This window comes from Mycteria americana, chromosome 5 (genome assembly GCF_035582795.1).
Source record: "Mycteria americana isolate JAX WOST 10 ecotype Jacksonville Zoo and Gardens chromosome 5, USCA_MyAme_1.0, whole genome shotgun sequence".
NCBI classification, from domain to species: domain Eukaryota; kingdom Metazoa; phylum Chordata; class Aves; order Ciconiiformes; family Ciconiidae; genus Mycteria; species Mycteria americana.
Genome location: NC_134369.1, coordinates 10,415,125 through 10,438,360, shown reverse-complemented (window position 1 = coordinate 10,438,360; position 23,236 = coordinate 10,415,125). Strand labels below are relative to the sequence as shown.

General features: G+C 38.5%; 1 protein-coding gene across 7 annotated transcripts in view; it reads right to left on the bottom strand.

Moving 5' to 3' along the window:
• The window catches only part of SYT9 (synaptotagmin 9), a 77,379-nt gene that overhangs the window by 24,597 nt on the left and 29,546 nt on the right, over positions 1-23,236 (bottom strand). For all 7 annotated transcript variants that reach the window (XR_012775843.1, XR_012775842.1, XM_075502080.1 and 4 more), the window contains exons 2-3: positions 14,140-14,491; positions 10,631-11,177 (exon numbers count right to left, since the gene is read on the bottom strand). Coding sequence is in view for 5 of the 7 variants with exons in the window: in XM_075502080.1 (XP_075358195.1) it covers positions 10,631-11,177; positions 14,140-14,491 (899 nt within the window). In the remaining 2 variants the exon portion in view is untranslated. The remainder of the gene's footprint in view (positions 1-10,630; positions 11,178-14,139; positions 14,492-23,236) is intronic.

Below are 23,236 nucleotides of genomic sequence, written 5' to 3'. Positions count from 1 at the left end.
TAGTAATTGGTTGCCTGACAAGCAAGGTTACATTTTCTGATGTTGTGATAAACTGCTATTTTTAAGATGCCAGATTTGGCCCAAGAATCTGAGTGGGGAATTTTATCCCAATAGTTCACATAATCAACTGTGAAAACCTCCAGCTGTCAGTTGTTTTCTGCTTCCCTGCCCATCACAAGCAAGATGCCATCACTAGTCGGAAATCTTCTTCCAGATGGTGTATGTAGCTTTAATTTTGAGCTTGTCTGTGAAAGGAGTAGTGAATGATTAAGCGCTCACTAAGGTAAGCTGTAAGCTTGTGACTACTGTTTTCTTGAGTAAATAGAGCAAGGTGTTTAATCAAGCAATAAAGTGCCAGAAACATGTAGCTATACAAATCTCAAATGTCATGATGCCACAGACGTTGCTAACGCAGTCTCATCATTTGAGCCTGTCACTTCACCAAAGTACATGGTGTGAAATACTCGTTCTAATCCTCTGCTAGGGAGCCATAGGAAGGCTCAGGCACTGCAAATGACTGTATGCTTCATTTACCCATGTGAATACTTCCAGTGACTTCAGTGGGTCTAACTACAGAAATTATTATATCTGTAATTCTAGAATTTGAGTGTGTATTGCAAATTGCATTTCAGTGTTTGTGAGGACTGGTGCAGAATTCGGAGGTTTGCGTGTATTTGTCATTTAATCCTACCCAGGCAAGCACAAAGTGATGTTGCAGTGGCCTGTTGGATTTTTTCAGGAAACACTACACTTTATATGTTGCTCCTGATACACATATCTCTTTCTGCATGTTTAGAGAAATGTATATGCATGAGGAGAAATTAAATAAAATAGTGAGTTAAAATGAAGATCTCTGCTGTAAAAAGGTAGTAAACTTGGGACTGATAAATCTTGATAAAAAAAATTTTAGTCGGGTTATAGGTCCCTCAGTTTTGCCATTGTTTCTTTAGCTCTGCTCTCAGAAAAATAGCTCAATTGCCATGAAAGACTGATGCCTTTCTGTCCCTCTTTCCTCGGATAGTTTGGCTGCCAAGTAATCTATTTTTTTACAAAGTGAAAGAATGGAAGAGCGTAGCTATGTATCTTTCTGCAATAATCTAAGCAAGGTTGTCTACAGAGCCTCGGAAGTGGCCCTCATGCTCTGAAGGGCTGGGGACTGAAGAGGGAAGAGCTGTCATGTACATCTCTGAGGCCTCCTAGGGACAATTAAGGCCTGTATAGTATCTAGTATCGTACTTGTTGACCATATAACCAAATCTTAGCAAAATGTATTGTGTGTCATCCAAAGTTTTTACTCTCATTTATGTCAGTTCAGTTGTTTCATCTTTTCTTTCTTTCAAACGACATGATCAGCTGCTAAAAGTCTCCTAGACTTCTAGGAGAAAGCTAGAAAAGCTATAGATACATATATAGGACATACTGTTCCTGCAATATGTCCTTCTCCACCAGCCAGCTCAAACTTCAGCTGCAACTTCTAATGTTTTCCCCCGACAAAGGCAGTGGGGAGGTCTGAAGAGAGCCCTCGTGTGATTATTTAGCTATCGTCTTATCTTAATTTCGGCAAGCCCTATAATTTAGCCTGTAAGCACAAAAAACGTGCCTCCGAAGCACTACAGTTATGGTCCAGTAAGTCCTTCCTTCTGTATAGACAATGGCGTTTTGTCCTCAGTGACAGGGCTCTGGAAAGGTCCTGGAATCCTGAATGGTTGAGAGGTGAGACGCGTTACGTCTTCTGATGAGAGTTTGAAAGGGGACAGACAAATCTTTTGGTGAGAAGAAGAGCCTGTGTATAGTGGCACTATCTTTTCTACCTATTTACCTGGGACACGGGTGTACTAGAAAGATGAAGTCAAGACTGTACCACAGCAAGCACACATTTTAGGTTGTGTCAGGATGCCAGCCTGTCAGGTATGGTGTGCAGGAGGTGCTTCCCAAGTAGCTAGGCTATCCCCTCCAAATATCCAGTATCTCTTGGTAAGAGTTTGGAGCACAGTTACAGTTAATCCCTAAGTAAATAATACACCATAACAAAAAAGTCCACTTACTGCTTAAATAGAAGACCATGGGAAAATAACATGAGAACTGGGTAAACAGACTCTACACAGAGGAAAACTGTAAAACTCTGTAATACCCTGTTTGGTTGAGAAAGATGCCTGATGGCTGTGATATCTTGTGGGGATTAAAGACTAAAAATGGCTTGAGGCTTTTCACACAAGCACAGTATGTTCAGAGGGAAGAATACTTTCAAGTTCGGCTCAAATATTGAAACTAAATTGAAAGAGTAGGATTTTTCAGAAATTTTGATGAATCCATAAGCTATTGAAATGCTTTCTGTGACCTCCACTAGAAAAGAAGACAAAGTAAGCATTCCCAAAACTGTTCAATAATTAAATGCATGTTTGAAGTGATTTTTTTCCCTGCCTGGGTAAATACATGTTTAAATTGAAAGTTATATAACCCTGTAGAAAAAAACTGCTATGGCACAGTCTAATCTCGAATTATGTGCAGAATGGTTACAGCCAAGATCACCTTACTACAGCTATTTTAGCCTTAAAAGCTCTGTGAGTGCTCTTTGCTCATCTTGAAGAATTGCTGCCTATGAATTGAAAATACTAGAGCAATTTTTTTGTGTATTTGCGACTCCCACTAACAATTTTGGATGGTATAATTGAAGGACAGGCTTGGCTGACCGGGATCACATTTTGGCTTTGCTTTATGTACGGTGTGTATGTTATTGTGAGCTGTTTCACTGAAGGCTATCTCCAAGAGTCTTGTTTAGAGAGAGATTTCTAGAAAAAAAGAATTCACAGGGGAAGGTGAGAAGAAAGGGGAAGGGGGATGGGTAGCAGAGGGACAGTTACAGACTATTCCAGTAATCTAGAAAAACAGGAATGTAGGAGTGGGTCTAACTTTTTTTAGCATGTGGCTAATGTGAGGAGGAAAGTGTTCTTCATACACTATTGCTGTCCGGGGCTGGGGCTCTGGGGAAACATGCATAATACAAAGACAGAATTGGGTGCTCAAAAATATGTAGCATTGACGGGTGGGGGGAGAACCAGTGTGGAAACCAGGATTTTAATTTCATAAGGAATTTTGAGTTCTTTCCATTTTGAAGCAGAATATCCCTCACTTGACTTGAAACATTTTGCTTTGATAAAAACCAGGGTGTTTTGTTCCTATTTCAACTTTGAAAATATTTGAAAATATTGCAATAGAAGGGCATTCCAAATAAGAAATTAAAACATCTTATTTGGAAATTTCAGTCTTCTCAAAATACTGACTTTAAACATTTTTTTTTTCTTTTAAATTCTTTAACTGAAATGGTCCCATTTCTGCTACATGGTTGGGGTTTTTTTGTCTGCTTTAGTTTTGGCTTTGTTTCTTTTGTTTGTTTGTTTTTTGTAGAGAAATATCCAGACTGAAAAAGCTCATTTGGAAACTCTGATGGCCATACTCCCGGGTTCTGTAAACTTCAAGTGGTACATACACATATACACAATTCTCTGAATTATCATTTTCTTAAACTAGTCCCAAAACCCCACTAAATGTTAACTGAGGCTTCTGTGATATTACAAGATTCATCCTGTTTCTGACCATGCCTGTGGAGCTACAAGGCTGCTAGGTAACCACTTGCACTGAATAGTCACCATGATTTTTAGAGCCAAGCTTGGAGTGCTTGTACCACTGACTTGGGACCAGCCTAGCTGCATCTCAAACTTCAGTGCTCTTCAAGGCATTTGACTTTTTTTTACTTCAGACCCTTCCCAAGTTTTCTCGAATATTATCCTCACAGTTACCCAGTTGCTCCAAACAGAATTAGGCATCTGCTGTCTTTAAGTTTTCTGAAAACACATGTCAATATTTTATCTCTACCCCATATGATTGTATATAACTGTATCTGTCCTTTGTTTAGCCATGCTGAGTGCTGTCTCCTAAGCATTTAAACATATTTTCTGACAAATCTTCTCCTACAAAGTAATTAACAAAATCATTAGATTAAAAAAGAAACATAAAAAGACAAAAGGAAAAGCCCAGTTTTTAAAATGAACTCATTTAAATATGTGGTTATTAAAAAACATAAAAACGGTAGGAAAAACACTGGCTGCAGCTGTTCTCCAATGTGCGATGACTACTATACCTGTTGTGCTGATGCTGAAGGCTAACTAATTTCTTTTTCATCCTTACTGTGGTGATCCTTAGAAATCTGACGGATTAAAGATCTATGCCTTCTCAGCATCTTTTGGCTATGAAATGATTCATTACACATGGACTTTTATTTTTTCTGTACATTTGATTAAGTAAGAACAGTCAGAAAAAATCATGAAACAGAGTGACCTTTGTGACTTAGGAGAAGATGAATATCCACTGGTCTGCCTCTTGAAGGTAATTATGCTTTCTGAATTTTTTTTGAGTACCTCTGGGTTTGGTTGTGGGTTTTGGTTTTTTTAATAAATCTAAAATTTAAGTGAGGTGAATCTTACCTCTTGTGTTTACTGCCTTAATTTGTCTAGCCATGAAATAATTGTTGTTGCTCCTTAAACTTATGGCATGCTTTAACTTGGGCAAGATACACAGGTTTGCAAATCTATCTCTTCTAGAGAGACTTGCATTTGCAAATCAATTAAACAGGTACATGTCCACATCAATAACTGATTGCCTCCCTGATGCCAAAGCCTACCCATTTTAAACAAATGGAACGTCAGGTTAATACCAGATATGTTTTCTGTATTACAAAAAAAATCACCTAGTGTTTCCTGTTTACTGCTACAGTCCTAAAAAGTAGATACGGCACTTAACATTGATGGTTTGGATTTGAATTCATACGTAAAGCTGGAGATTTGGTTTGTTTCTGTTCCTTCTCAAATTGTTGACTCAAAAATTTTTGTTAACCATTGTAAACATTTTAAATGCTTTTCTGAGATCTTGCTCAATGCCATCGCTTTTCTAAACCCAGCAACTTGCCAAAACAGGAATTTTAGAAATACTGGCTAAAACAGCTTGACAAGCTAAACATTTTTTAAAAGTAGAGTAGGTGGACTTACTTGACTTACTGCCAGCTACAGTATCTGTACACTGTCAAAGAAGATAAGCATTGCTACATAGAGTGCATTAAGGATGGTGCCAGGAATCTGCAGATTCTGGACCCGGTCTCATTTCTGCTATTAAGTAGTGTCATGTCTTTAAGCAAGTCACATCCTTTTTGTTTGAGTCTGTTCCAGCATCCATGAATTAGGGACAGTATTTACCGACTTCTTTCAAAGAAGGAAGTTTATCTTCCTCAAGTTTTGAGGGTGTAAACCCCAAGGATTATGACCTGCACCTATGCACGTGTATTTGGCACACATTAAATTCCTCACAGCCTCGTAGCAGGAGTGGTCCTGAGCAACGCAACCTTTGAGGAAGTTTTTTTCAGTTTGAGGACAGAATAGTTTTGAACTGCAGAAAATGTGGCAGGTTTGGTCAGGTTTCAAAATTTTAGACTTTTATTATGCTTTCCATAAACAACTGACTGAAATAGTTTAGTCTCTTTTTGTCTCTCTTCCACACATACTGTGGTTGGCATTAACATCTCTGACACAGGGAACTTGAAACTTCCTTCTGGTGATGTTATGATTCCAGTTGCCTCTCAGTTATACAATATAAATGCCTAAAAATACAAATTCTCAAATCTTCTTTTCTTGGGCAAACTTGAGAACAACATCAGTGAACAATTAGCATTTCCAGAATGCAGAATTTCAAATACTTATAACCATCCTACTTTTTAACTCTCTCTATGTCAAAACACTAGCATGTATACCAACATGCAACTTAAATTCATTATTATTTTTTTAAATACGGTTTTGTTTACTGCTTCTGTGCAAGAGGAATTTAGCATTATCTGACACACTGTTATATTCTTGGCCGCTACATATACATACCCTAAAAGAGCCTGAAGATTCTTAAAAACAGATGCGATCTATTTGCATATGCGATCTTGGCTTTGCAACTTCTAGCATATGCTGGCTCTTTCTGGATGTCAGAGTAAACAACTTGATATACAGCTTGTGTTTCTTTATAGCTTTGAACTCTCCATAACTATCTTTTGGGTTTTCAGCGAACCATACACATTCTCTAAAGTCTGTGACATGTTACTTCTCAAATTTAATATTCTCAAATGTAATATTTTCTCTCTTTCTTTCAGAAAAAATTTTCTTCTATATTTTCACTCTCCTTTTGTACCCTGATATATTGTTTTTTAACTTTGGGGGCTGGATGCTACACTCTTCCAATGCTTAGCTAGAAACAAAAGCAGAAGTATTTCAAAATAGCCATATTCAAAACAGAGCAACCTCTTGAATCTTTTGTAGTACTCGGATAAAGAATAAACCATGGTTTGAATCTGACCAACTGCTTTCACCCTTATCAGAGTTTCAGTTTACTTCGCACCTTCACAGGAGGTGGATACAGCAAAGAGCCTCACAGGAACCACAAGATAAGGATAAATGGTAGCAGCCTATATGGTGGCTACAATTCATAGAGTATTGGGTGCATAATCACTGCAAATCTGGTTGTAAATATCCTTTGAGAGTAGAATGTTATAGAAAGATTCACGAAAACAGGTTAGTCTGGGACGTTCAACCTCCGGGTGAGATGAGAGAAAGGTGCCAATGGGGTGTTATGAATACGATTTTTTTTTTTAAAGTGAATATATTAAGTTTAGACATTCAGAAGAACAGTTTTCGTGGTACTACCATGCCTAGGTCTCAAGTATAACTATATTTGACAACTGAAAAGATAGCATCAGTGTCAAAAGCTACTATAAGACCAAAGTCACAAATTTGCCTCCTAAAATGAATAGTCATTTTGGAAAACGCTGGCCCAGCTAAGAATAGAAATTTACATTGTTCTTTCTTACTCCGATTATCCCCCTGCTCTAAGGGGAGGCCACTTTTAAATACTCCTCTTGTCTAGAAAGATCACCGACTTAGCAAGTGACAAAGGCCGAGCATTTTGAGAATCCGAACAGCCAGTATGAACCAGAGCTAGACTTCCAGTTCACAGAAATCCTTCTCTGTGCCCTGTAGCTGCCTGGCGATGTTTAACAAGCAATTCTTGAGAAAAGATTTACCTTTCTGGGTGCACAGCAAGTTATGCAAGTGGATACTTAGTGTCTTCCGAAAGAGAAGGTTCTCCTTTATCTGAAATGGACTATCTGACAGCTTCCTGTCCTTCATAGCTGCTTATTTTGTGACAAAGCCGTGTATTTTTGCCTGATCACATCTGAGTTTGAAGATGGTAACCAAGGAAATATTAACAACTCTTTTCTCTTCAAAACATGCCATCAGTCTATGAACATTACAAAAACAAACAAAAAACCCCCACCCCAAACCCTGAATATGTTTGAGAGGCTACTAAACAAAACATACCCACTACTGAAACCCAGCCTAAAAATAAAGAGTGTCTTTTTTCCTTGATGAGCCAGAAGCCAGTGTAATCTGTCTGGTAGATATACAAAAAGCTTATCTAGTTCATTTCATGTTCATCTAAAGTTGATCCATGTAATTATTTCTTCCATTAAGCAGCCCAGTGCTGCTTTTTTCTGGTTGGAGGAAGTGTCAGTGTTACAGGAGAGACATTTTATGCTCAGAGGGCCTGGGATTAGAAGCACAATTATTTTGATATTGGAGATTTGTGTTTGGAGGCAGATTGCTTTTGAGTGTGTAGACAATTTTTATGCTGACATGCGTCTGTGTCATGAAATAATTTCAAACTCTGGGACAGTAGCAGATGCTATAGTCTAAAGAATCAAAACTGTTGGGTTTGGATAAGAAAATCTTCCAGTGTTATTAGAAAACAGAAGAAAGCACACGGCATAACAGGTCAATTTAATGGCATTGTTTGCAGTAAAGCTGACATTTCAGGCATAATCTGCAGTGCTCACTTGAAGTAGGCCATTTTGCTGGGCAGAGAAGGATTTGATACATTCTTTTCTATTACTGTGTCAAATTGGATTAGAACATAATAAAATGGAGAATGTAAAATAAATGCCTTTGGGATCGCTGGTTATGCAGTGTAGTAAAATGCACAAGGAATTAAAATGAATGTACTCTTCAGAAGGATGACAAACTTGTCCTGTAGTTCTGTGAACCTTCACTTTTTCTAGTTTCCTAGATGTTTCCATGGTTCATCCCTCCTGTGCTGCACTCTTTGTCGAGTGAATTTCCTTCAGTAAGTTTGCCCAGCATTTGTCTGCTTTGTAATTATTATGATTTGAAGCAACAAGGCATTCAAAGATCAAATGATTGAAAACCTGCTAGAGTTGATACAGTTTCTGTTTGCAACCATGAGTTTGAGCACCCAACGGTGCTCAAAACTTTGCTAAAAATGTATTTCAGAGATTCACTAATACTGCCTGCCGGCCTGGTTGGGAGTGCAGCCACAGGAGTATTTACTTCAGTGGCTTCACCGAGTAGCCCGTAGGATTCAGCTTCTGCTGTCAGTCTGCGAGATATCTAAGCTACACAGACAAGAAAATGTGCCGAAACTTGGTTTCTTAAATGATGCTTGAAGGGTTTCTCAAAACTTTATGGAGTAAGTTCTAACCTTTGAAATTTTGGAAATGTTAATTAGTAAGCCGAGTACTCCACACTTTCATTTATCTGATACTCTTATCTCAGAACTCACATTAGCCAAAATTGGATTGTGTCTGCTATGTACTATGAGTCATTTGCTTTGAAAAGGTCTCTGTTAGCTGAAAACCCAGTGACAAGTCTAGATGGCAAGTCATGTGTTCTGTTTGGATAAACAGGGTTTCACTTCACACGGGAATTAATATTAGTAGGAATTAATAAATGAGTCATGTTTCGGTCCTGAATTTAATTTCAGAGATTACAGAAAATCTATACAAACTATATGCTGCATCGCTTTTGAAATTTGGAAGGGGAAGTGATTAAAAGGAAAATACCAGAGCCAATCTTTTGCCTAAGTTAAAGCGTGGAAAAAGGACTAGTACATATCAAAGTAACTCCAGCGTGCATGGGCATTCAACTTTCAGTTGACTGTAAAACTGAAAAGTTGAGCTCGGGACACTTAATGCTGTTACGAAGGCAGGCTTTCACTTGGAATGACTGTCATCTGCTTTGTCAGATTCCTACTCTTCCCTTGCGGTTGAAGAGCAGGAACTTTTCATAGCAAAGCCAGGTTCATCCTTCTCCGGCACTGAGAGTCCCTGCCCCTGCCTGTACCGTGAGTGAGGGAACTGCTAGTGCCGCTGCTGCACTTCCATCCTGGCGTGGAAGAGGACTGTGCAGCGGGTGCGCAGCACGTTCCACGCAAGGATATGTAACACTGACTAAGAACATGGAGAAATCACTTTAAAACAAGGACAACGTCAACTTTCAAAAAGAAATTCCAAACAAAAAAAAAGGATTTAATCCATTTGGTCTGTAAGATGGGAATGCTACCAGACCACAGAGGTATAAGGTGAGGGTCTGAATTCAGGAAAGTATTTGTCTCAGAACATCCTTTACTTTTCAACAGCTTCTTACACTCAGCTAAGCATATGCTTAAATGCTTTCCTGAACCGAGGTCTAACAAACTTATACTTTGATCTTACTGTTAATGATGTTTGGTTTATTTGACTCTAAAGCATGCACTCCATTTTAGTACGGTTTGACACAGCAAATGAAGTATTTGCTGACTCTTGGCACTAGTAGCTTCACCTTTGTGGAGTCCTATAATGTATCATTCTCATTGAAGGTCTGTTCTCCATAGGATGCATGTGATTAATTTCTAATAGCATTACAAGGAGGTTGGCTCATGCTTTGAGAAGAGAAGAAAGCTCTTTCTTTTCCAAAAGTAATTTTTGTGGTTTTGTACCTAATCACTAATGGGATTCCTGCGTAGAATTTGATACCAGAGACTTTGGGACAACAGAAGTATAGACTTATAAGTTTTCCATTTCCCTACGTAATAAAGTGATGCCAAACAAAGAGTTAAACAAATTCAGTGTGTTTCATTGCTTTCATGGAACACATGCTGAGGTGGTTGTTATGTTTTTAAGTTTGTATAGGCTTTATAGTTAACAGGCTTTATAGTTTTTATACGTTTAATTTTTATAGGCTGACCGATGACACTTGTGTTTTGGACAGCATTGTCTGCACTCTGTTTGCCCAGATTATAGATGTGGTGTTACCTCATTTTATGAGAATATAGTCTCTAGAAGGACTGAAGAGCACTACATAAGAAATCTTGAATCTGCAGTTCTGGCTGATTCATATGCTGTAATTTATGTGGCAAATAATGCAAAACACAGAAAGACAGGCAAAATAAGAAAAGTAGTATTTCCTTAAGTAAATTTTAGATTTAAGTAAGATTAAGAGAAAAACATTCCTCAGCTTTTCTACCCTATCAGCAGGGCAGTGGCTAAACCCACTATCTCCTACATAAGACATTCTTTAATATATCCAAAGAACGAGAAATGAGGACTGAAAATGTACTGTTAATTTCCTTGGATGAAGGTCAAAGCTTGAGGAAGAGAGAGAATAGAGTATTTTCCTTCATAAATTTATCAGACAATTAAGTTATAATCAGATTAAGGAAATAAAATCAGAAACAGAAAAATCTCAGAAAGAAAAATTATAATACTTACATTGGTGACATATTCAATATCCTTCCAAATATTACATTCCCTGGGAAAATCTGCCAAATCTAAAAAATTATCCACTATCACTTGGCCAATCAAGTCATGCCGGGAGAATCTGTCAAAGTCATACACAGAGAAATGGAGTTTCCTTGTGTTCAGATCATTGTATGGAACAGTAAATAAAAAAACTTCATCGAATACTGGATTTAGGGTCTTTCTGTGCACTTTAGTCTGGTGTTTTGTTTTCCTATCAGGAAGCAGATATATCTTCACATATGGATCTGAAGTTCCAGAGAAGTCCTTTGCTGGCAGGTTGATGGCCTTGTGTATCTTCACTATCAGCTGCTCTAAATCACAATCATATTTCAGAATAAAGTTCAGTTTTCCACATGCCTTGCTATTACTCCTCCGGCCATCGTCCGTGTCCACTGATCTCTGTTTATATAGCTCTGGCTTAATGCGGCCAATCCCCGTCAGCTGCTCCTGTTTCTGAACCTGCTGGATGTTGAAGTCAGGGTTGGAGAGGTTGAGCTGTCTTCGGATTGAATTATGCCTTAAGTGAAAATGAAAGAATCGAAATAGATTGTGTTGAAGATTACAAGAATCTGTGCACACACTAAAGATCCTATTCGCATTTGAGATGTTTTTGTAATGTACACCAGGGTCAAATTTTTACTCGCATAAAGTGATAAAGCATGATACTCAACAGTTGTGAGAGATCACCTTCAGCATTAGACTGCTAAGATCACATAATTTTCTGTTCCTATGTCTCAAGCTAGTAGTATGCACCCTCCAAACCTGGCTGAAGAAAGTAACAAATGCAAATTTATGGCCGTTGCAAATCCAAAGGATCTGCCTTATTGGCAAGTATAATGTGATACGCTAAGAACTGTAGCTGTTCTTATCAGTTACCATTTTCAACTGAATCCTTTGGATTAATGCCTATGAAAGGAGTTACATTATGTAAATGGCAGCAGGATCTGGCCTATTACGCCCGCTGAGCTTGCTGATTTCTGGTTCTAAGATAAAGCTGGACAAAAGAGGATACTTCCTGACATCTCTGCATTTTAATTACTTGTTGGTCTCTACAACTACTTCATTTACAACTGAGCTGTTCTGGTCTGAAATGGTTTGTTGATCACCCCAACAATCATTTTGTTTTTTCTCTCATACTTGATCTAATAAGCTCTGTGGTACTTTGGCTGAAAAGCTCCTTTAGTTTCATTACTCGAGGAGAAAAAGTTGCTTTTAGCTTCGGTCCAGTGGAATTTATTACCTGGAGTCACTCAGTTACTGTGATTGAAATTTCCACTTCATGAGATGGTAACAGAAATCAAATTTGCAAACCCTGTCAGGGTAGTTGGATGTGAAAGTTGGATTAGGTAAAATCCTAATCCTGTATGAGTTGGTTTCCACTGTTTTGTCCTATTCATATGCAGCAACCATTCAGTGTATTGGAGTACCATGAGCTGTGGTTGAACATAGAAAGAGCACATGGAAAATGCTAGCACAGGATTAGTCCAAAGCTGTTTATGTTGAATGTAATCAGCAATAGTTCCTCTGCTATCATTGTTCATTAATTTCTTGCAAATGTGTGTTTACACATGCTTAAAACAGGAACAGCCTCTTATGTACTATCCTAGTTTTCTTCTCTTGTTGCATAATAAATACATAATTTTATAGCTATACATTAGTCATTTCCATGATAAAACATTATCATGACACAAAAAAAGACTTATATTGCTCAACCCTTAAGCTCCTCATCACAGTGGGAGGTGCAGAATATCCTGGGGAGGAATAAAAAGGAGGGCACTGGAGAGTCAGCTTAACAAGGATTGTAGCAGGGGCAGGTGCCTGGTCTCTGTGGCCACAGAAAAGCCACAGCTGGCTACCCAGTTATGCCAGAAAGCAGCAGAGACAAAGCCGAATGAATGAAGGATGCAGTACAGGAAGATGGGCCCCTCCTGCTCAGTGAAAGAGTCTTTTGGAGAAGACATCGGCAAAAGTAAGGGGCAATGAATGAGAGGAGTGAAGAGCAAAGCCTGCATCAGCAAACGGTATAGGGCAGGGGTGGGACTGGGACAAGTCACGCCCTTGTGGACAGAGCTACTGTAACACCTGCTGGAGAGAGCCAGACTGGGAACAGTTGCCAGAAGAAAGATATCCAGAGATTCACAGGAGTGAAGACAGTGTCCATGCACTCAGGATGCTGAGGCAAGTTCTTTTATGGATTGGGATTGCTCCTGCTTCTTGTGAGATGATGATGCTGTGGTGATACTGTGCATTTGTCATTTGATTAAGTATCAGAATTGCTGCCCTGTTGTAGCAGAGAAAGCCTGTATCTGACTCAGTATTTCACAATATCGAAGACACACGAGAGCTCTTGGTGTTAGATGTCAGATATGAATCTTCTGTTGTTAATGAATCTCATGACATGCTTATTTCCCAGCAGTCTGAACACACAGCAGCACCAGCCCTGTACTGTACTTCTGGGCTATTAGTCCTTGGTTGGAACTCAATCTTGTGTGTGGTAGGGCGCAGGCTTCGGTATCCGTAATTATGGCTTTGACCTCCCCATAGATTCCTACAACAATATAAGGCCAAGCCATTCTTATGCTAATCTAAGGAGGAAGGGCACCTGAAGCTTTTACTGCATAGCATTGATCATGTTCTGGGGACTTCTCAAGTTCATTCTGAGGCATGTTTTGGACAACTGGCTGCTAGCTGCTGTCATCTCACCCGTGTCCAGGTGTGTCTGCAGGCAAGGGTCTTGGCTGAACTTGCTCTCGCAGATGGCCAGAAAGGAGGCTAGCACAGAGCAACTGGGCTACTGCTGTAGCTTCTCCAGCTGAAGTGCATCTGCTTTGACTCAGAAATTTACTGGCTCTTCTCATGCTGATCCCTTTTCTTACTGGGTGAAACATAATCCTTTTATCACCTGCCCCTGCACATAACTCTCACCCTCCCTCTTTCCTCTTCCCTCCTGTACTGGTTCTCCAGTTCCCCTGGAGACCTCACTGACTCTTGTTCAGGCACTTTTCCCCCCACAGTCACGATTGTGGCTAAAATCTGTGATTTTTAATCCTATTTCTAACTCTTGCAAGTGTTTCATTAGCTTGCCCTACTTTCTTCTTTGGCTGTTTTAAAAATCTTTGAGGAGGTACTACTGAGTGTTCAGCATCAGTGCTAAGTGCAAATGAATATGCTTTACAAGATAAATCTAGGCTGTTCTGCTGCTTTAAGGGACACACAGTACTCTGTGCTGTCCAGCTTCTGAGGGAGAGACACAAACGAGACAGAAGTTGATAAAAGACTGGAATAGCATTGTGATCCTGTCCTTTTAACCCAAGAGGTTTGTGCACCTCAAAGAATAACTTTTGTGTAATTTTTTTAAAAAAAGAATGCGGAAAGTAAATTATGCATTTTTAAATAGATCGGTGTACTGGAAAATCAAGCTGTGCTCTTCTGACTGTATCTGTATTCATTAATAGCAGAGAGAAATTGGAGTTACTGACCGAGCAGAAGAGGTTGGTTCAGTGATCTGACGATGCATTCGCATATTGTGTACGCAGTTCTCCTTCGTTCCTGCCTGAGCATCTAATGGAATATCAGGGGAGGTGTGGCTGATCTTCATGGAGGACTCCGGATAGGCTGTAGGCTGACCCAGATAATCCTCGCTGTAGTCATGGTCATTGGTCTCTGTATCTGTGTAGTTCAGTGATTCTTGTTTGTTGTCTTTGTTCCCAAACGGCAGACCACGCTCTCGCCAAGGGATCCAACAAAGCTTCCAGGACACGAACAGAGAGACACCGAACAGAGCAAGACCACAGGCTGTGACAACTAGGGAGAGCAAGCTTACTGAGATATCTGCAAACAAGAAAAACACATGCATGTCACATCTTTGTGCTTTTTGGAGCTCTGCATCTCCAAGGCATACAAGGTGGGAAGTAAACATCTCTGGATTGCAGATCTACAAAAATTAAATTCTGGTCCCTGCAACAGTCATATAATACAAACATATTAAACATTCTTTTTTTTTTCTCCAAGAAAAAAAAATTAACCTTGCTTGCAATTCAGTATAAGGCTCATCGTTATAGAACTTGGTTTCTATTTTCCCTTCAAAAGCTGAGTGGGGTGAAGGCTCATCCTAAATATGAAAAGGGCTGTTCACGTGTTCGCTCAGCTTTCTACTGATGAAAGAGCAGCGCCTGCAGTACATTTTTTTGTCTTTATTTACCTTTTATGTAATGCAGTTTCCTCTACCTCCTTTACCAGATCTTACTATCTTCTTTTCCAGACACTATATTATACTTATACAACAACCATGAACATATGCACACATGCACATACGTGGCATGAATTTTTTTTTTTGGTATTTAACTGAAGTATCTTGTTTCATCACTTTAATTCCATTCCTTCTAATCTTAGACTCATTCTTATCTTTGCAAATGATTTTGACTATCAATATATGTCTTGCTGTTCATCGCTTAGTTTAGGCAGCAATATCTCTTCAAAACTGAGTTTCTTCTTGGTTTTTAACTCCAAAGGCTCTTTTTTCTGTTTCCAAACTTCTGGTATAAAAGGAATGTGGAGATGAGTTTTCTGTTGTTTTTCCCCACATTCCTAGCATTATCCTACTCCATAATCATATCAACACAAATAAGTCACCACTGGGAGAGGCTTTTTCTCTGTTTTGCTTTGTTTTAAGTTGCACGTTGGGAAAATGACTCAGTGGAACAGCTGTTTTTATGGTTACAGTGTTTTTGAAATGAGTTTTTCTGTGGGTTACACAATACATCATGCCTTAAACACAATTAGTCAGAATTCTATTTTACTGCCTCAAATTATAAACACAACCTTATCAAAATAATTTTTCACACTGTTACCTTTTATTGGACAGTAATTCTCAGATACTGCACACCTGGCTGGCAATTTTCAGCAACTGGGCAGATGCAGCGTGAATAGCTGGGGTGAGTGCAGTCCCAAGTGAAGAGGTTTTTGGCTGCATCCTGGAGCTGCTTTTACATTAGCCATTTGTACTGTTGCATACTGTATTTTCTGTATCATTTTTCCTCCATCTTTCCAGATGTCTCAGTTTTTCTAAGCCTGTTTATCTGTATTCCCATGTGGTGGCAGTACTCATCTGATGCCAGTGATTTCCTCTGCTTTGTAATGAGAGCAGGGTAAGTCTTTAATTGTTTGTCCTTACAAAAATCAGAGATCTGCAGCACAGAAAGTGTTCCTCAAAAAACCAGCTGCTTCTCAATTCACTCTGCTTTCACCAGAATTAGTGCAATGTGTTTTCCAGAGCAGTATCTGATGTGAGTCTAAACTGCAACTGTGAATCAAAGCACAGGCAAGGACTATAGGCAAGGCTGAGCAGTTTACAGGTAGGCATGGACGGTGGGAGCAGTGAGGAATGGTGCTGAGTATTTCAGAAGGAACAGGTTTTTTCAGTAGCAAGCATTGCAACATATAAATTTAGCGCGCACGTTTCGCCATGTTTTTGATGATCATCTGTGCTCACTTTTAGCATTTGGCCAGTTCCATTAGTGGCTAACTAATCTATCTACTCTCTGTACCTACTCTGCATTGATATAAGCTCTTGATGCTCTACAATGGAGAATCTCATGAACACAAGCTAGGCCCCTGTGCCATAGGTACTTGCATTGATCTCCTTCCTGGTGCAACCATGGTGCCAGCCAAGTGTCCTGAGGTGTTGATATGAATCCAAGTCAAAATTTCGTAACTATAGCTTCTTGATCATGGCTGTAGCGTGACCTGAGCTCCCAAATTCCAGCATATCAGAATACCTGGACAGTATTATAGCATGTTAATAATGCGTAATGTGTTCCATAGAAAGTAAGTCCAAATTTTTTGTTAAAAACATGTACTTTTAAAATGGGTTAAAGGAACCAACCAATGCAATTGCATATACATACAGTTAATTTTTATAAGCACATCCTCTGCAGTGTGCTTACATATACCAGTAAAGGAGGCCTTTTGACAGACAGAAAATAAGAAGACAGAGTGAGTCCAGAGGAAGGCCAGGAAGATTATCAGAGGGCTGGAGCACCTCTCCTGTGAAGACAGGCTGAGAGAGTTGGGGTGGTACAGCCTGGAGAAGAGAAGGCTCTGGGGAGACCTTATAGCAGCCGTCCAGTACCTGAAGGGGGCCTACAGGAAAGCTGGAGAGGGACTTTTTACAAGGGCATGTAGTGATAGGACAAGGAGTAATGGCTTTAAACTGAAAGAGGGCAGATGTAGATTGGATATAAGGAAGAAATTCTTCACTATGAGGGTGGTGAGGCACTGCAACGGGTTGTCCAGAGAAGTTGTGGATGCCCCATCCCTGGAAGTGCTCAAGGCCAGGTTGGATGGGGCTTTGAGCAACCTGGTCTAGTGGACGGTGTCCCTGCCCATGGCAGGGGGTGTGGAACTAGATGATCTTTAAGGTCCCTTCCAACCCAAACCATTCTGTGATTCTATGATCTTCACGGTGGCCCCCGATTAGACATTCCTAGGACTAGGTAGCTTCATCTGGTTTTTTGTCTATTAAGACTGTAAATTCATTGTTAGAGGACTTGAAAGACACTGTTGTTATTTCCATGCACTTATAGCAACTCAGATACCCCAGCTGTGGTTTGCTGTAAGGCCATGGGCACATAGGCTCTCTGAATATCTTGCTCATAGCACGTCTTACAGATATTCTAACATACCCATCAATTTTTGACCAGGTTATCATGTTTGAATGCCTTTTATTTCACTGACTTTCAATTTCTTACTAATCTCCCATTCTTATCAGCACAATTAGTGCATTTGTTCAGTTTTTAGTAGCAATCACAAGGTTAAAAACAATGCAGAAATAGCAAGTGAAATAGAGTTTTCTACCAATGGATCACATCATCAGTTATTATAACAGACTGGAGAGATGAGCATGGCCTTTCTGTGACAGATTTTATTATGCTCATTTCTATAACAGCTTTATCAAAAAGACTCAGTTTGGTTATGGAGTCATTGCTGGATCTTTTTTAAAATTTTTTACTTACATTTTAAAGTAGGTGTGCTATACAAAAAAGAAAAATCCCACTCTTTATGTCAAGAGACTGTATGATGGGAATATAAATTCGCATCTTCAGATTACCCTATTAAACAGAAGCACAGAATCAGTAGGGAAGGGACCCTCCAGATGATCTAGTTCAACACGCTGCTCAAGCAAGGTCACCTAGAGTAGGCTGCCCAGGACCGTGCCCAGACAAAATGTCTCCAAGGATGGAGACTCCACAGCCTCTATGGGCAACCTATTCCAATGTTTGATCACGCTCAAATAGGCTAACAACATAATTTTATTTTGGTAGGGTTAAGATACTAAGTGGGTAACATTTTTTAGATTACAATACAAAAATATTAATAAAGCTCTGAGATATAACTGCACTTTGTAGATTACCTAGTAAAAAAAAGAAACAAAATTATGCCTCTCTTTATATTGCACAGGTTTTTAATATAGATCTACTGAACATAAGCTTTTATATTGACTTTGAATGAAATCAAAGATTGCTCCAAAAGAATCTGAGTTAGTGTTGAATGTATACATACATATTGCATGTTTCTTGTTCGGTATTGAAGGTTATAAGACCAAAGGTAAATGTATAATGATTTCATTCAAATTCTGACAGTACAAAATTCCAGGCCTGTGACTTGTTTTTTCTAGCATAAATGATTGTGCCTTACCCTCTAAAACTCTGATGTTGAAAAGACTTACCAAAAATTAAGATGTGAAATACAGACATAATAGTCGTGGTTTTGTCTGTTCATATGTGAAACAAGTAATGAATTTTTTTTTTCCTTCTTGTGTTTATTAAGTTACCAGTTGGATTCCTAAATATTATATAAAATCAACTAGCTAAATTAGCCAACAATGGGAGACATCAATAGCTAACACAGATCAGTGCATGTGTCCAGATATGCAATTGGAGTTACAGAGTCAAAAGGTACAAGCTAAACTATTTGGATTCATCTGACTCCGAAAGATGCAAATAAGAACAAACATATGAAGAAAAAAAACCAACCCAGAATTTCTGATCAACCGGGCATAGACAGGACATTTGATCAAAGGAACTGCTGATCAATAATATAATTATTTGGATAATCAAGTTTTTGGTTGCCTGCATGTGATCGGTGTTCTATCAAATGAACTCCTTTCCCAACAAACTAGCTGTAATCTGGTTTAACTTGAAGCTGAAAGAGTTTTACCAGAAACCCTAACTGGGAGAGTTCTTTTAACAAGTTCTTATTGACATAAAACTAGCTTTCTTCTCTATGCTTCTTTACTCTTCTCTTTTTATTAAAATGAGTATTCAGATATTCCAGCATTACTGTAATATAGACATTGATCTGTTAGGTGAAATTTGGCTAGCAAGAAGTGAAACAAATTTAGCAATTTAAAATCTTGCAATACAGCTATTTTTAGTCCAATACAAGCAATCTTTTCTCATTTAAAAACCAACAAATTCAAAAGGCATTCAATTCAACATTGCAGTCAAATAGAAAATGATGAAATTAACTTGTTCTGAAAAATCATATTACTAAACTTTAGGATATATTGGGACAAATCAGTCAATCTTTGTGAATATGATTCAGTCCAAATTCAATGGTAATTTCAAGCTGTTATTTCCAGAGAAAAAAATGTTCCTCCTTTCATTAAGTTCTTGTTCCTTAGGGGGAGATTTTATGGAATATGAAGTGGTTAGACATCTAACTTCTTGAAAAACAATGGAAACATCAGTGCCTATTGCTTAAATCCTAGCTGTGCTTTTGAAAATCTAAATTGTATTTCTTCCACGCAAATACATCTATGGAGGGTTAGCCATAATTCAGCTCAGTAACTGCACTGTAAGAGCAACTTTTTTTTTTTGAAACCTAGAAGTCTAAGACCCTAACTTTCCAGAGGAAAATTGTTGTTTGGATGAAGCATCTGAAGTACTTACTGAAGCAGTTTTAACCTAATATTGCAGTGTAGTTTCATTCGTGCTTCACAAGTTTTTCTTAATTAACATAGCTGGCACTTGTTCAGGATGAAAGGTGTCTCTTTGCAAAGACTCTTGAGACAAAGGAATAATTCTCAGCTAATACATTCTTCTCTGAAATATTCCTGAACAGAGTTAATTATCCTTAATACTGTGTTTAGAAACTTTCTGGGAAATTCTTTAAAATAAGGCAGCTGAAAGCCAAGGGAGTGAATCTCAGATTATATTAATTTTATTACACACACATACTCCAACTCTTATCTGTCTGACCCCGAAATTTATGAATGCGGACCAACAAAACAGGCCTAAGTGAGATCAGTGTCAGGGTTTCATATAGTAGTAACATTTTCCATGATCTAAAAATGTATTTGTAACTGGGCTTTACCGGTACTTGAGGCTGTTATTAGTTTTTAGTGACTTTTTTTTTTTTCCCAAGTTATGTGTTCTACATCTTACAGGTAGGCCTTAGGGTATGTAAAGCTCTTGGGTTCGTTAAGACACTGTTCTAATCCTCTGCGTGACTTGCATATATTTTTATTCCTAAATAGTGTTACAAATTCCAGTTTACCAATGGGTGTTTTCTCTTTATCTGCTTTGCTTGGGTTACAAATTTGTGTAATGTTTTTTCCAGGTATTGCTAAAAATTAACTAAGTTTCATAAATGAAGTGGATCAATGAAATATAATCCTAGGACTTCATCAAGGTAATTATCAATTGGTTTAAATGTACATAAATTCCATAGCACAATTTCAATATGAAATCAGAATTACTAAATGGCCATACAAAATACTCACAACAAAAAGTGCATAAGCAATAGAAATTTGCTTGCTCAGAATATTTGTCCAGCAGCAATTGCTGTGATATAATTCAAAACTGACACAAGGTTGACATAACAGTTTATTGCTAAGATCACAAAATTAGAGCTTTAAGCAAAAAAAATTAAAGCAAATTGTTCATGGACATTCATAAACAGGAAAAAAGGACTCAAAACATAGCAAAATATTCTTTTTTATTTTGTAGCAGCAGAAAGATTTTAGTTTTGCTTATTAAGAAGAAAAGTTATGTAAGCAGAATGTTTTGTTTGTAATTCAGGTAAGGTGACTTCATATTGAGATGGTTTATTAGTTACAATCAAAATTGTAACTAATAAATTCCGGGGAATTTATTACTAATAATTATTAACTAATATTTATTATTAATAATTATTATATAATAATTATTAATATAATTATAATATATTATATTAATTAATATAATATATAATTAATATAATTAATATATAATATAATTATATAATATTAATATATAATATAATATTAATATATAATATTAATATATAATATATATTATATAATAATATATATTATATAATATATTATATAATATTAATTATATTATATATTATATAATATATATTATATAATATATAATATTAATATATAATATAATTAATATATAATATAATTAATTAATATAATTATAATATATTATATTATATTATAATATAATATAATATAATATAATATAATATTATATTATTATATAATAATTATTATATAATAATTATTATTAACTAATAATTCCGGGGAAGCTGATGGAGCAGATCATCCTGAGTGCTATCACACGGCATGTAGAGAATAACCAGGGGATCAGGCCCAGCCAGCATGGGTTCAGGAAAGGCAGGTCCTGCTTGACCAACCTGATCTCCTTCTATGATAAGGTGACCCGCCTAGTGGATGAGGGGAAGTCTGTGGATGTTGTCTATCTAGACTTCAGTAAAGCCTTTGACACGGTTTCCCACGGCATTCTCCTGGAGAAACTGGCTGCTCATGGCTTGGACGGGTGTACTCTTCGCTGGGTAAAGAACTGGCTGGACGGCCGGGCCCAGAGAGTGGTGGTGAATGGAGTTTACTCCGGTTGGCGGCCGGTCACAAGCGGTGTTCCCCAGGGCTCGGTGTTGGGGCCAGTTCTGTTTAACATCTTTATCAATGATCTGGACGAAGGGATCGAGTGCACTCTCAGTAAGTTTGCAGACGACACCAAGTTGTGTGGGAGTGTTGATCTGCTGGAGGGTAGGCAGGCTCTGCAGAGGGACCTGGACAGGCTGGATCGATGGGCTGGGGTGAATTGTATGAGGTTTAACAAGGCCAAGTGCAAGGTCCTGCACTTGGGCCACAGCAACCCCATGCAACGCTACAGGCTTGGGGAAGAGTGGCTGGAAAGCTGCCTGGCAGAGAAGGACCTGGGGGTGTTGGTTGACAGCCGCCTGAATATGAGCCAGCAGTGTGCCCAGGCGGCCAAGAAGGCCAATGGCATCCTGGCCTGTATCAAAAATAGCGTGGCCAGCAGGACTAGGGAAGTGATTGTGCCCCTGTACTCGGCACTGGTGAGGCCGCACCTCGAATACTGTGTTCAGTTTTGGGCCCCCCACTACAAGAGGGATATTGAGGTACTGGAGCGCGTACAGAGAAGGGCAACGAAGCTGGTGAAGGGTCTGGAGCAGAAGTCTTATGAGGAGCGGCTGAGGGAGCTGGGACTGTTTAGCCTGGAGAAAAGGAGGCTGAGGGGAGACCTCATCGCTCTCTACAACTACCTGAAAGGAGGTTGTAGAGAGGTGGGGGTTGGTCTCTTCTCCCAGGTAACAAGTGATAGGACAAGAGGAAATGGCCTCAAGTTGCGCCAGGGGAGGTTTAGACTGGATATTAGGAAATTTTTCTTCACCGAGAGGGTTATCAAGCATTGGAACAGACTGCCCAGGGAAGTGGTTGAGTCGCCATCCCTGGAGGTATTTAAAGGACGTTTGGATGAGGTACTTAGAGACATGGTGTAGTGATGGTTTTTGGCAGTGGTAGGTTTATGGTTGGACTCGATGATCTTAAAGGTCTTTTCCAACCTATATGATTCTGTGATTCTGTGATTCTGTGTATGGGAACACAACAGTCAAAAGTATACTTGCTGAAGAAAACTGATCAGTCTCTACAATAAAGCTTAACATCTGTAATCAATAAGTTAAATTTGTTCCAAGAAGAATTTCTTCTTGTTTGCACATCTATTTCCTCTTAAAATATTTAGTCTGCATTAATGCAAATTTCTTTGACAACTTAGCTGACATATAATATTCTGCTGGAGTTTGTAAGTGACAAAAAATGTCTTTACTAATCAGACAGCTGGCTGAATGAGCAGTGATTCTTAAAGACACAGTTGAGAGGAGTCATATGTTCAAGGGCTTGCATTTTTCTTTCTGACATCCTGCAGTAGTATCTACTGACAAAGAATTATGGTGTTCCGCTTGTGAAAGCTAAAGCTTCTGTTTCACAAGAAACATGGATACAAAGCATAGTAGAAAATAAAATTTGCATGACTGTATATACACAACTGTACTAAGTTTCATGCAGGTTCCCATGCCTCAGACTTGGTTCTTTTGGGTTACTACCATATTCTCTTTGAATACATACTTCGCACAACTGATAAAATATGCAAAATTACTGTATACATTTGGTCTTGTAACATTGAGTGAAAAATATTACATAGTGTAATCTGGAAAAAAAGCATAAATAATAACGTAACAAGAGAGGACACCAGTTGT